Raw genomic sequence first — 14786 nt, 5'->3', positions numbered from 1 at the left:
AATATGTGGTTTATAGTTTGCTCCTCTTCTCCGGTGATGTCATTCATGGAATTGCCTCGAGGGAGTTCAAACAAAGGATCCAATTTTGGAAAGTCAAATTTCTGGTCGAAATGCTGGTGAATGACCGCCAATCTAATATCCAAAAGTTACTTTCGGCTGTAGGTAATAATGTAAGCAATGTTCTGAGCAAATAATATAAGAAATAACACAAAAAATATATATATACTGCAAAGTTGACTAGGAGCTAAGAACAGGGCGACCATGTCTGTCGGTGCCATCTTGCTTTAGTTATGATTGCCTGTTTTGATTAAGTTTTTCCCATTGAATAAACATGTTAAGGGAAACAGGGTCCAGACAAGAGAAAAGGGAGTGGGGCAAAGATAATGTGATGACTCACACACAGAGGGAGAAGGTTACCCACATGCATGTAAGTCGCTACTGTAAAATTCTACTGTAAGTTACTATTGTAAAACACTGCTGTAAGTCGCTCTGGATAAGAGAGTCTGCTAAATGACTCAAATGTGAATATTACCCTGCCATTCAGTCACCCATTCTACTCTGCTTTTCTCCCTGTTGTCCATTATCCTGTTATCCATTATCACTACACAAGGCTTATTCTATGGTTGCTATGGTGAGTTGCTATGATTGGGTAACCTCAAGCTTTCTAATCGTAGAATAACATGGCATCTAAGAACATGGAACAGGAACATATTTAATGGACCAATTGCACAAATTATACCCCAGAGTTGAACAAGTACAGACACTCTTGATTGCCAGTCTTTATCATTAAGCCTCTCTCCAGCATGTAGTGAATGTCCTCTCATTCTTTTCCATTCCAGAGTGGCCAGAGAATGTTTGTCTGAGGTCTTTGCCAATGTCTTCCAGGTCTATCTGCGAGATGAACCTGGAGGCAGAGCTCTTCACCCTGCAGGACAGCAACTCCAAGCTGGTGTCAGCATTACATGAAGCTAATAACAACGTGCAGCAGTGGAAGAAGCAGCTAGCTGCCTACCAGGAGGAGACGGAGAGGCTACGAGACCAGGTGAGTGTCGTCATCCCTTTACTTTCTTTAGCATAGAACTATGGACGCCATGTCAGATCTGTTTCCACAAATGTTGAGTGGACCAAATCTCAGTGTGGACCAAAGTGGAATGCTAGGTAAATGTTAAAGTTCGATGTATTTATGCAAGTGCATGCAACCGCTCAAGAAAACAGAATTGTGAAAAATACATTTGTAGAAATGTAAAGATATGTTACATCCCTAGTTGTGCAATGGAAAGTACAATTAAAAGCATTACCATAGAGCACCATGAAGAGTTGAAGTTATTTTCAACCTCTTGAGGAATAGACACGTGCCTGATGCCTCACGTTACGTTCGCTCACTCCATCAATATCGGCACGCTGTGACCTGGAGGTCAGAGGTTGATAGTTAAGGTCACATCTTAATGCTGGTGCTGTAAAACGCTGCAGTCTGAGTGGAGAGAGAAGGCGGTGGGCCACTGTAGCAGTAAAGTCTTGTTCAAACATGATCAGTTGATGAGTCACTGCCACTGATAATGACAGCTTTTGAAAGTCTCCGGCGTGCCGGTTCTCTGCCAGGGGAGGTCATGCAGGTTTTGATTGGGTCATCGTTTTCATGCAGTTTTTTTTTGTCTTGTGAAAGTCTTTGGAGAAAAGTGGAAGGACACATCGGTTGGTAGTTCACTTTATCATCCTCTGACAACACTGTCCTTGTCAGGCTGCAGGCTTTTCCCCTGAAGCTTTATTCAAGGTGTGTCAGTTGGTTTGGATTACTGGGCAGTATAAACATGCTCTTTGCATGCTCTCGCTATCACATCTATTTCTCTAAGGCGTCATTAGTCTGAATGCAGAGAACGTCATCCATCTGTGTCTTGGAGTACACATGGAATCCCATTTACCGCCCATCCCTGAGATATACATGTGGTACATAGGACTACTAGACAAGTGGATGATGAGACATTCTCCATTGCGTCAATACTAAATGGGTCCAGTCAATTAAATGTTTTGTCTGTTTTTTACACTTCTATGTCATCAATATAATGTATTTTCAGGGATGCTGGCTGCTTAGAACTTATGGAATTTGCTGGCTCTGAGCCTTTTATTAAAAACCTTTGGATTCAAACACTTCAATGGTTTGAGTGGTCTGGGCTTATGTCTAGTCTAGCCTGATAAAATTGATCTCCACTATTATTCTACCATTTCATGCAATGTTTATGTCGTTGTTTAACTGTACTGTGAATATATATCAGTCGTCCCAGATTTTTATCCTCCGCGTCTTTACATTAACCTTCCTCTAAAAAGGCAAGCCATCCAGGGCCCGATAAAACCTACATTTACGAGTGATTCAACGATGAATCTTTCCTACAACCGACGAAGATGTAACATGCATTTACCAAAACACCATGCAGAGAGAACGGTCACTAAGTGTGTCATTGGAGCATGTGTCGATAGTGATTGGATCGAAAGAAAGGAAGGGCTGCGCTCAGATCAGCTTTCTCCATTCAAATCTTACCTTAACATTATAATTATTTCACAATACTGGCGATGGATCAGCTCTTACGAGCTCAAGTGCAACGTTAATAACAATGGTTTGGGAAACATGTCAGAGATTTAACGATGCTACTATGAAGGTTGTAATTATGTTTTTGGGAAACTGGGCCCTGGTTTCCCAAAAGCTGCAAATATTGCCTACCCAATAAAAATGCACAAAATCACTGATTTGGCACATCATTGCGCACATTAGGCTAAACATCATGAAATACATTGAGACAAATTACAGACAGTAGCCTACAAGTAGCAAATATAACTTAATTGATTAGGCATATGATTGAAATAGGTTTATAGCCGACTGTTTATATCTCGGTTTTCATTTCAAGTATATTTTCATACATCGCTTATTTGTATCAATTGCACAGACATTGACAACTTTGTATTTGTAGCTGTAGTGGAAAAAGTACCCAATTGTCATACTTGAGTAGAAGTTAAGATACCTTAATAGAAAATGACTCAGGTAAAAGTGAAAGTCACCCAGTAAAAGATCACTTGAGTAAAACTATTTGGTTTTAAGTATACTTAAGTATCAAAAGTAATAGTATGAATTATTTCAAATTACTTAAATTAACCAAACAGTTTTTTACATGTATTTTTATTTATTGATAGCCAGGGGGAAACTCCAACACTCAGACATAATTTACAAATGAAGCATTTGTGTTTAGTGAGTCCGCCAGATCAGAGGCAGAAGAGTTGACCAGGGTTGTTCTCTTGATTAGTGCGTGAATTGGACCAACTTCCTGTTCTGCTAAGCATTCAAAATGTAATGAGTACTTTCGGGTGTCAGGGAAAATGTATGGAGTAAAAAGTACATTATTTTCTTTAGGAATTAAGTGAAGAAAAAGTAGTCAATAATATAAATAATAAAGTACAGATTCCCCAGAAAACGACTGAAGTAGTACTTTAAAGTATTTTTACTTACGTACTTTAATTACACCACTGGTTTGTAGTCAACTTTGTTCTGTAGTTATCAGCAATCACAGAGAAGGATAAACCATGTGATTATATGTTTAGTGGAGATATGTGTATAAAGTGATGCAGGAGGGCCGATACACATAGCTGTTCTATGACTGGTCTGAGACAGGCGTTAGATTCAGTAGCTGTTCTATGAGTGGTCTGAGACAGGCGTTAGATTCAGTAGCTGTTCTATGAGTGGTCTGAGACAGGCGTTAGATTCAGTAGCTGTTCTATGAGTGGTCTGAGACAGGCGTTAGATTCAGTAGCTGTTCTCTGAGTGGTCTGAGACAGGCGTTAGATTCAGTAGCTGTTCTATGAGTGGTCTGAGACAGGCGTTAGATTCAGTAGCTGTTCTATGAGTGGTCTGAGACAGGTGTTAGATTCAGTAGCTGTTCTATGAGTGGTCTGAGACAGTAGCTGTTCTATGAGTGGTCTGAGGCAGGCGTTAGATTCAGTAGCTGTTCTATGAGTGGTCTGAGACAGGCGTTAGATTCAGTAGCTGTTCTATGAGTGGTCTGAGACAGGCGTTAGGTTCAGTAGCTGTTCTATGAGTGGTCTGAGACAGGCGTTAGATTCAGAGTGTTTAAGTGCAACGTTAATAACGATGCTCCTATGAAGGTTCTAATGATGCTCCTACGAATGTTCTAATGATGCTCCTACGAAGGTTCTAATGATGCTCCCACGAAGGTTCTAATGATGCCTTAAGATGCTTTTGGGAAACCGGGCCCTGGTATGGTGGACCAAGTTCTCTCTTTCTCTCGATCTGAAGTGGGCGACCAAGTGGCTGAAAATGGTTCACATCTCTGAAAATGGTTCACATCTCCAGGGGGTGAAAGAGAGAGGGGTTTGTAGGACAGCGATATCCTACTTTCAATGCCCTAGTTAGGAGAAAAATGAAAAACAACCAGAGGAAGCTGGCAGCTACTCATTTAGTTCTCCCTTCCTACCACACACAGTTAAAAATAATCCAGCCTCTCTCAAGACTCTCCAAGAAGCAGAGACCTTTTAAAGGTCTCCTTTTAGTTTTGCTCGTATTTTACAGGCTGAGTTGACACAGCAGTGAGGTTTCAATTCTCAGTGACCTGATAATGGTGGTGTCTCGGTCCTTGGCTTGCGCATTGGAAGGCAGCAGCCTTGGCCACAGTAAAGGAGGATCAAGGGGAGGGTGTATGTTGTGTGTATTATTGAGACCTCAATGTCTGATAGGGAGACATTATGCCTTTATCATCCAATGACAGATATTTACTTTGTTATTTACTCTTTACTATAGTTTTGTTGCTTGGCAGTTGTGCATTGGGGGTTTTGTGTATTAATTCCTCACTGTTGTTATTTGTTTAGTTTATGTTTGTTTGGTTAGTAGGAGATACTGCTGTTTTGCATGTATAGGAACAGCATTCTCAGGGGCACTGCTGTTACTGAATTGGGTTGAAGCGGGATAAAAAGGTGGGAGTTGTGTATCATGCGGGAATGATCCAGGTTCCAAGATGGCAGGCTCCCTGACTGACGTTTCCTTACATTTTATTAGACTTTTCAGTCATTTAGCGGACGCTCTTATCCAGGGCGACTTATAGTTAGTGCATTAATCTTAAGATAGCTAAGTGGGACAACCACATCACAGGCATAGAAAGTACAATTTTCCTCAATAACGTAGCTATCAGTAGAGTCAGAGCGGAGGGGGGGGGGGGGGGCAAGTGCTGGTTTAGTGTTATCTATACTGTACAGTACCAGTCAAAAGTTTGGACACACCTACTCATTCAAGGGTTTTTCTTTATTTAGAAAATGTTCTACATTGTAGAATAATACTGAACACATCAAAATTATGAAATAGTACATATGGAATCATGTAGTAACCCCAAAAAGTCTTCAAAGTAGCCACCCTTTGCCTTGATGACAGCTTTGCACACTCTTGGCATTCTCTCAACCAGCTTCATGAGGAATGCTTTTCCAACAGTTATCACATAGTACAATACTGGTAGAATTGACATCTCCATTAAGGATTTAAAGTGTTATTTTATTTATGTATCTTTTATGTTGCTTTTGATTGTTTCCTCGTGTCATATTTAATTTCAAAAAAAGAAATGCTGAGCACTTGTTGGCTGCTTTTCCTTCACTCTGCGGTCTAACTCATCCCAAACCATTTCAATTGGGTTGAGGTCGGGTGGTTATGGAGGCGAGGTCATCTGATGCAGCACTCCACCACTCTCCTTGGTCAAATAGCCCTTACACAGCCTGGAGGTGTGTTGGGTCATTGCTCTGTTGAAAAACATATGATAGTCCCACTGATCGCAAACCAGATGGGATGGCGTATCGCTGCAGAATCCTGTTGTAGCCATGCTGGTTAAGTGTGCCTTGAATTCTAAATAAATCACTGACAGTGTCACCAGCAAAGCACCATCACACCTCCTCCTCCATGCTTCACGGTGGGAACCAGACATGCAGAGATAATCTGTTCACCTACTCTGCGTCTCAAAGACACAGCGTTTGGAACCAAAAATCTCAAATTTGCACTCATCAGACCAAAGGACAGATTTCCACCAGTCTAATGTCCATTGCTCGTGTTTCTTGGCCCAAGCAAGTCTCTTCTTATTGGTGTCCTTTAGTAGTGGTTTCTTTGCAGCAATTCGACCATGAAGGCCTGATTCACACAGTCTTCTCTGAACAGTTGATGTTGAGATCTGTCTGTTACTTGAACTCTGTGAAGCATTTATTTGGGCTGCAATCTGAGGTGCAGTTAACTCTAATGAACTTATCCTCTGCAGCAAGTTAACTCTATGAACTTATCCTCTGCAGCAGAGGTAACTCTGGGTCTTCCTTTCCTGTGGCGGGCCTCATGAGAGCCAGATTCACCATAACGCTTGATGGTTTTTGCGACTGCACTTGAAGAAACTTTCAAAGTTATTGAAATTTTCTGGATTGACTGACCCTCATGTCTTAAAGTCATGATGGACTGTCATTTCTCTTTGCTTATTTGAGTTGTTCTTGCCTTAATGTGGACATTTACCAAATAGGGTTATCTTCTGTATACCACCCTACCTTGTCACAAAACAACAGATTGGCTTAAATTCATTAAAAAGGAAAGATATTCCTCAAATTAAGAAGACACACCTGTTAATTGAAATGCACTCCAGGTGACTACCTCATGAAGCTGGTTGAGAGAATGCCAAGAGTGTCCAAAGCTGTCATCAAGGCAAAGGGTGGCTGCTTTGAAGAATCTCAAATATAAAATTATATTTTGATTTGTTTAACACTTTTTTGGTTACTACATGATTCCAAATGTGTTATTTCATAGTTCTGATGCTTTCACTATTATTCTACAATGTACTAGAAAATAGTAAAAAATAAAGAAAAACCCTGTAATGATTAGGTGTGTCTAAACTTTTGACTGGTACTGTAATATACACAAGGGATTTGGAGTTTCCTTTACCTCTGCAGCAGAGGTAAAGGAAACTCCACTAGAGGAAAAGGAAACTCTGGAACCTGGAGTGTGGTACTGCTACATGCTGATATTATATATGACATGTATTATTATTTATTGAAAAAAAAAAACATTTTTGGGGGGGGGGGGGTGCCAGGACAGAGAAGAGCTTGGACTCCCGTAGGGGTGGGTGGCCAAGTGACCTAAGGTGGCATAACAGGTGACATGAGAGAACTTGGGAAGGTTGAAAACCAGGCGGGCTGCTGCAGTAGTCCAGCCAACAGCGAGTTGCAGTAGCCCAGCCAACAGCGAGTTGCAGTAGCCCAGCCAACAGCGAGTTGCAGTAGTCCAGCCAACAGCGAGTTGCAGTAGTCCAGCCAACAGCGAGTTGCAGTAGTCCAGCCAACAGCGAGTTGCAGTAGCCCAGCCAACAGCGAGTTGCAGTAGTCCAGCCAACAGCGAGTTGCAGTAGTCCAGCCAACAGCGAGTTGCAGTAGTCCAGCCAACAGCGAGTTGCAGTAGTCCAGCCAACAGCGAGTTGCAGTAGTCCAGCCAACAGCGAGTTGCAGTAGTCGTTTTGCAGGCAAACGTTTTGCAACATAATCGGCGTGATGAATACACCCCTGGTCTTGACTGAAATGTATTGTCTGTTGGCAGGTGGCTGATCTGGAAGCACATGGCAGCCACGGTCCTAGTGACATGCTAAAGGACGAGCTGACTCGGTCTCTGGAGGAACTGGAGGCCCTGCTCAAGGCTAAAGACGAGGTCAGAGGGCAAGAGACATACAGGGGAAACGAGAGGTATTGTAGGTACATCTCAGAGGAGGCTGGTGGGAGGAGCTATATGAAGATGGGCTCATTGTAATGGCTGGAATGGAATTAAGGGAACGTCAAACACAAACATATAGAAACCACATTTGACTCTGTTCCATTAATTCCATCCCAGTCATTACAATGAGCCTGTCCTAGCTCCTCCCACCAGCCTCCTCTGGTACAGCTGTTTGCCCTTTGCAACTTATGCATAAGATGAGGGTAGGGGGCGCCGTTTCTAGTTCGGACCAAGATCAAAAGTAGCTGGGGTTGAAATGGAATTGTATGCAATTATAGATGGAGAACAGTCTTATCACAAAGATAGAATAACCAGGAAACTGATCTCAAATCAGTTGTGGTCTTTAAACAGAATAAATAAAGGCTGATGTGAAAACCTGTAACTTCCTTTGTTTTGTGTTGCTGAAAGGTCCTAATGTGTGATTGATGTTTTTTTATCCCAGGAAATCCACATTCTGCAGAACAAGAAATCAGAATACCATGAGATGGAGCAGGAGAGAGAAGAAGCCATACATAGATTACAGGTAGAACTGCATACTGAAGAAGAATTTGCTGAAACCTTGCAGGAACAAGCAGCAAGTAGGATGCACTAAGGGTGAATTAAGATGGGTGAAATTGTCTTCCCTTTTCCCCCCTGTGGTTCTTCAGGAGATGGAGATGCGTAACCTGGAGCTGGAGCGGCGGGTGCAGAATGCCGAGCAGAACCTGGCCGCCTCCCTTGAGGAGCGGGACCGCACAGAGAGTGAGGTGCAGAGGGCCATCGAGATCCTGGACGTCAAGCTCTTTGACCTGAACGACCTCCGGCAGAGCCTGGTCAAGCTGATTGACAAATGATGCCAAAGAGGAAGGGTCTGTTGGGGACGGCCAATGCAAAGAGAGGAAAAAGGAAAAAGAGAAGGAGCTGGTCCTCTCCTGCTATAAAGCACAACACCGCTTCTGCTGTGGGAAGATTGCTGCATCGCTGTACTGTACTTTCCAGCTTGTTAAGCAATATGTTGTGGTGTTACCTAGGCAGTGTTTCCCAACCCAGGTCCTCCATTGTACATTTTTATTGTAACCTGGACGAGCACACCTGATTCAACTTGTCAACTAATCATCAAGCCCTCACTGAGTTGAATGAGGTGTTTGTCAAGGGCTACAACGAAACGGTGTACTGTTGGGGGTACTGGAGAACCGGGGTTGGGAAACACTGACCAAGGTGGTGTATCTGCTGTGTCCGGTGTTGTGCTGCGTTTCATGTTGCTTTCTTAAGCAACATTCAAGGCAATAGTCTTAAGTGCTAGGCTGTTTATTTGCGATTAGGAATATTGTCAAGAATGAGAACAATGACATCATTAGGTGCTTGTAGATTTTGAATTCAACTGATTTTATACAAATTTGGTAATATAATGGTATAATGAGCAATGTGGATTATCTATTTTAATTTTCCAGTGAGAGGAGTTGATTTATTTTGGGGGGGAGAGATCTCAGTGCAACCATGTATTTGGAAAGGAGCATTACATGACGCAGATGGAGAATAAAAAAATGTGGCTGACAGAATTCACATCAAATTATCATACAACTCAAGATAATTGGTATTCAATAACAAGAAAGTAAAGAATTAGCCTTGTCAAAATATTCTGTTTTTTATACATCTGAGCAAAGTTAGTGTCACAGAGACCAAAAGATAGGCCTCTGCAATAATCTTGGGACATCAATATGATTAGCGTAGTTAGGGCTCGATTCAATCCGTAACACTGAAGATCTGCGCTGTAGCGCAACTGAAATGTACTTTTCCTTTCAATTTCTATTGCGCTTGTAGCGCAGGTCTTCAGCACTACAGATTGTTAGTCTTTAACCTGTGATATGTTAACCACTCATGTCTGCTAATTGTATACTTTAAAAAAACAATGCATGTGAAGTGCTCTGAGCGATAAACAATCTGTAAAGAAACATCAGATGTGTCCAGGTTACGGGTACCAGTTGTAAATATATAAAACTTTATTGGTACTATGGCATGCTGGTAATAGTGTGATATGAGGCATGGGAGGGTAACTTGCATACATGCGAATATGTTCCAACCATCTAAGAACTAAAAGGCACCAAAGAGAGTTGAGTTCTCAAAGTAAGAGCTTTCAAAAGCTTGACTCAACAGATTCTCATTTGTGTTCATAGAATATTAAATTGAAGCTAGATTAGTCCTGATAATTAGGTAGATGATTTAGATGAGCGATAAGATTTAAGACATTTAAGAGCTTACTCTTGCAATAAGTCAATGTTAAATTAAGACTTCTCAAAGAGCCATTGTCTCTAGCCAGATTGTCTAATAATTGATATAAAATAATCAGTTCAATCCGTAGCGCTGAAAATCTGCGCTGTAACGCTGGATGTCGGCGCAATCGGAAATGACCTTTAAAATGTAAATCATGAATGCTAAAGCGCTACGGATTGAACTGAGCTCTTCATTCATGAGGTTTACGTAAATATAACTATCTTTGAGACTTGAATGAATGCATTTGATCAGCTCTTATTTCCCTCCAGCATATGTAATCATTAAGAGCAGTAGAAGGGGCTTGATGTTCAGCTTATAGGAGACAACGCTATAGGCCTTGTTAGTGGTTGTATGTATTTGCATTTACTGTAAAAAAAACATTATCCGTGATGAAATTGCAAGTTTCATTGCACAAATGATATTTAGATTAAGGCACTCAAGTGAAGTGGAGCAAAATGTTATTATTTTTCCTGAGCCTTGTTCAAAAGAAACTGTCTAAAAAATAAAAGGGCATAGAATAATGTGATCAAAACTGCCTTGTGCTTTGTAGTAAGTCAAGGTTTGTGACAGCAAGAATGAGCCTTCACCTTTTCCATTTTATTTTATTGAAAACCTTGACAAAAGATTGAAAGGATGCAAGTTTACTTCAGCTTCTTCTTGGGGCGCAGGTTGCTGGTGTGCCCACACTTCTTTTTGCGGCAGTTGACTGCACGGGGGTGAAGACGTGCATAGCATCTATAATATAGAGAGTGCACCAACATCATTAAGTCCACAGACCTGGGTCAGTAGATGGCTGTAATTCTACACTGAACAAAAATAAAACGCAACATGTAAAGTGTTGATCCCATGTTTCATGAGCTGAAATAAAAAAAAATCCCAGAAATGTTTCACATTCACCAAAAACGTTAAAATTGTGCACAAATTTGTTTACATCCCCGTTAGTGAGCATTTCTCCTTTGCCAAGATTATCCATCCACCTGACAAGTGTGACATATCAAGAAGCCGATTAAACAGCATGATCATTACACAGGTCCACCTTGTGCTGGGGACTATAACATGACACTAAAATGTGCAGTTGTCACACCAGAGCTGTTGCCAGAAAATGTAATGTTCAATTCTCTACCATAAGCCACTCCAAACGTTGTTTTAGATAATTTGGCAGGCCTTACAACTGCAGACCACGTGTAACCATGGCAGCCCAGGACCTCCACATCCAGCTTCTTCACCTGCGGGACCATCTGAGACCAGCCACCTGGACAGCTGATGAAACTGTGGGTTTGCACAACCGAAGAATTTCTGCACAAACTGCCAGAAACCGTCTCAGGGAAGCTCATCTGCGTGCTTGTAGTTCTCACCAGGGTCTTGACCTGACTGCAGTTCGGCGTCGTAGCCAACTTCAGTGGGCAAATGCTCACCTTCGATGGCCACTGGCACGCTGGCTGAATCCCGGTTTTAACTGTACCGGGCAGACGGCGTGTGTGAGAGAGTTGCTGATGTCAGCGTTGTGAACATAGTGACCAATGGTGGCGGTGGGGTTATGGTATGGGCAGGCATAAGCTATGGACAACGAACACAACTACATTTTACCTATGGCAATTTGAATGCACAGAGATACCGTGACAAGATCCTGAGGCCCATTGTCGTGCCATTCATCCACAGCAATCACCTCATGTTTCAGCATGACTATGCTCTGCCCCATGTCGCAAGGATCTGTACACAATTCCTGGAAGCTGAAAATGTCCCAGTTCTTCCATGGCCTGCATACTCACCATACATGTCACCCATTGAGCTTATTTGGGATGCTCTGGATCGATGTGTACGACAGCGTGTTCCAGTTCCCGCTAATATACAGGAACTACACACAGCCATTGAAGAGGAGTGCGACAACATTCCTCATGCCACAATCAACAGCCTGATCAACTCTATACGAAGGAGATATGTTGCGTGGTAAATGGTGGTCACATCAGATACTGACTGCTATTCTGATTCACACCCTTAGCTTCTTTTCCTGGTATTGTGACCAACGGATGCATATCTGTATTCCCAGTCATGTGAAATCCATAAATTAGAGCCTAATTTATTTATTTCAGTTGACTGAATTCCTTATATGAAGTGCAACTCAGTAAAATCTTTGAAATTGTTGCATGCTGCGTTTATATTTTTGTTCAGTGTATTTTGTCTTCAGTTAATGAAAGCAGACATACTTGCGGCAGATCATTTTGTCACAGTTGTATTTCTGTGCCAGCTGTCTCAGGGAAGGCTCGATGATACCTCCTCTCAGACGCAGGACGAGATGAAGAGTGGACTCTGGGAAGCAAAGTAGTGAGACATTAACAAATTACACGGCAACAAGATTACACAGTATCATTTATTTAATTGTATTTATTTAGCCAGGATAGTCCACTAACACATGCCACTGTTTTCCTAGGTAGTATCACAAATTGTATTTCTAAGAGTTGAACATTTGCACTGACATTTTTATAAACATTTGTATTTTTGTTAGGGCCTTATATAAACGTTTTTTTGTTTGTCAGGGCCTTATATATTTTTGTTTTTTATATAAACTTTATTATTATTTTTGTTTAGGGCCAGGGGCATTAACTGCTAATATGTGATGCATGACTATTACAGCATGCATAATATTTCACATTTTAGTCATTTAGCTGACGCTCTTATCCAGAGCGATTCACAGGAGCCATTAGGGTTAAGTGCCTTGCTCAAGGGCACATCAGCAGATTTTCCACCTAGTCATCTTGGGGATTTTGAACCAACAACCTTTTATTTACTGGTTCAATGCGCTTAACCGCTAGGCTACCTGCCGCCCCCCAGACAGACTGCTCAGATGTTCCCATGGACTAAGATGTGATATAAACCTCAATGCCATGACAGATTAGTGTAAACACTGAAGACTTGTCTGTCATTGTCTGAACAAACAGTATTATCTCCATCATTGGATTAGTCAAGTAGTACCTTTCTGAATGTTGTAGTCTGACAACGTGCGGCCATCCTCCAACTGTTTGCCAGCGAAGATGAGTCGCTGTTGGTCAGGAGGAATACCTGAAAGGGAAGGCAGCAAACTAAGTAGGTTTGCCATCAAACCATCCACATCACACCAGCTGGAGTAGTTGCCCATTTACACATATCTTATGTCGATGTTCGGTTCTCAGGTGGAAGGTAAACAAATCCTAGATCAGTGCCCAGCAACTTTTACTGTTGCTGAGATTGAGTGTTACCTTCTTTGTCTTGAATCTTGGCCTTCACATTCTCGATGGTGTCACTGGGTTCCACCTCAAGGGTGATGGTTTTACCCGTCAACGTTTTCACAAAGATCTGCATCTTTGTTGGCTGTAGAAACAAGGCGGGTAAACATTATAGGCCAGTTTTCTGGACACAGATTGACCGTGGTCCTGGAGTGAAAATCTTGCTCAACCGACAATATTTTACTAGTTAGTTTAAAAATCTGCAGGCTACTAAATGACTAGTGTCATACAACTAGCACGTTAGTTAGCTACCGTTAATAAAACTGCCAATGCTTGCAAGTTAATGATGTCTGAATAACGTTACAGTCAATTACTTCACCAGTCACATGTCATCTGACAATTACAGTACTGGATAACATGTTTGTAATGCTTTAGCTACACACTAGTAATATGGCTGTAGCTAACGTTGTGTTTAGCTAACCCATTTGGAAGTGGCACATGGCACACAGGGCCACGGTTGTTAGCAAGCTAACGTTAGCTACCGTCTGTCACACAACTAGCTAGCTATTAGTCCCGTTTCTCACACACTGATGAACAGTCAGTCCTCAATTAATGTCAGATATCTAGACATAAAACACTCGCTGGTAGTCAATCCTCAAAATATATCCATAATGTAGAAGATACGCTTAGCTGGTTGAACAACACTCACCGCCAGACAACTGCTTCCGGAGAACAGGAAAGCAGGAACTTAAATGGTTTTCATCACTCTACCTTCGGCTGAGGGTTGCCAGGTCTAGTTAACATTTCTAGCCCTGACCTCTGAAAACCCGCTCACAAGGCAGACAACTAGGTCTTTAATGTTTTGGGGGTTTTTTGCAGCAAGAGAGGAGTTGCCACATTTTTCCACGAAACCCTTAGTCTATAACGTATCGAACGAATTAAGAAGGAATATCGACATAATTTTTAACGACATAGGCTAGGAAGCAAAATTCGGTTTTCCATCAATATAATAATTCTTGCAATTTTAAGAATATGTCACAAGAGAAAAGATTATTAAACTCTCCAGATCAATTGAACTTATTTTGACAGCTATGATTAAGTAATACGGCCCAAGGAGGCGTGGTATATGGCCAATATACCACAGCCAAGGGCTATTCTTAGGACATAGCCCTTAACTGTGGTATATTGGTCATATACCACAAACCCCTGAGGTGCCTTATTGCTATTATAAACTGATTAACAACCTAATTATAATAGCAAAAAGTATTTTTTGGTAATTCCCGTGATACACAGTCTACTATACCACGGCTTTAAACCAATCAGCATTCAGGGCACAAACCACCCTGTTTATAATTGGAAATAAATCCTGCTTGCACATGTGCATAACTATAGATAAATCCAACAGGAGAGTTTGAGTGATGAAAGTTGGACAGAGGATCTCAAAATCTCTGTGCAAGAAACACTTGGATGAACTTCAAAAAACAAATGTTGCACTAATTTCTGGAAATTGTGCTGTTATTATACTGAGGCAGAGATTGTCGAGCGTAGGTCTTTCGGAGCATGCA

General features: G+C 41.6%; 2 protein-coding genes across 5 annotated transcripts in view; one reads left to right on the top strand and one right to left on the bottom strand.

The window, feature by feature from the left end:
- Positions 1-9765, top strand: part of LOC115169941 (homer protein homolog 3) — a 30347-nt gene extending 20582 nt beyond the window's left edge. For 3 of the 4 annotated variants that reach the window (XM_029726089.1, XM_029726093.1, XM_029726092.1), the window contains 4 exons: positions 886-1042; positions 7601-7708; positions 8214-8294; positions 8419-9765. In XM_029726089.1, the coding sequence (XP_029581949.1) occupies positions 886-1042; positions 7601-7708; positions 8214-8294; positions 8419-8604 (532 nt within the window). In that variant the 3' untranslated portion in view covers positions 8605-9765. Of the gene's footprint in view, positions 1-885; positions 1043-7600; positions 7744-8213; positions 8295-8418 lie in introns of all 4 variants that reach the window. The other variant, XM_029726090.1, reaches the window with a different exon arrangement.
- An 841-nt stretch (positions 9766-10606) lies between these two features.
- On the bottom strand, positions 10607-14030 carry LOC115169942 (ubiquitin-60S ribosomal protein L40). Its single transcript, XM_029726094.1, has 5 exons — positions 13931-14030; positions 13255-13366; positions 12992-13078; positions 12226-12328; positions 10607-10756 (listed from the first exon to the last, which is right to left on the bottom strand). Exons 2-5 carry the CDS (start codon positions 13355-13357, stop codon positions 10663-10665), a joined length of 387 nt encoding a protein of 128 aa, XP_029581954.1. The 5' UTR covers positions 13358-13366; positions 13931-14030; the 3' UTR covers positions 10607-10662.
- Positions 14031-14786: the final 756 nt, after the last annotated feature.

Source organism: Salmo trutta, chromosome 31, assembly GCF_901001165.1.
Source record: "Salmo trutta chromosome 31, fSalTru1.1, whole genome shotgun sequence".
Taxonomy (NCBI): Eukaryota; Metazoa; Chordata; class Actinopteri; order Salmoniformes; family Salmonidae; genus Salmo; species Salmo trutta.
The sequence above is the reverse complement of the archived record's forward strand: the minus strand, read 5'-3'. Positions and strand labels throughout refer to the sequence as shown.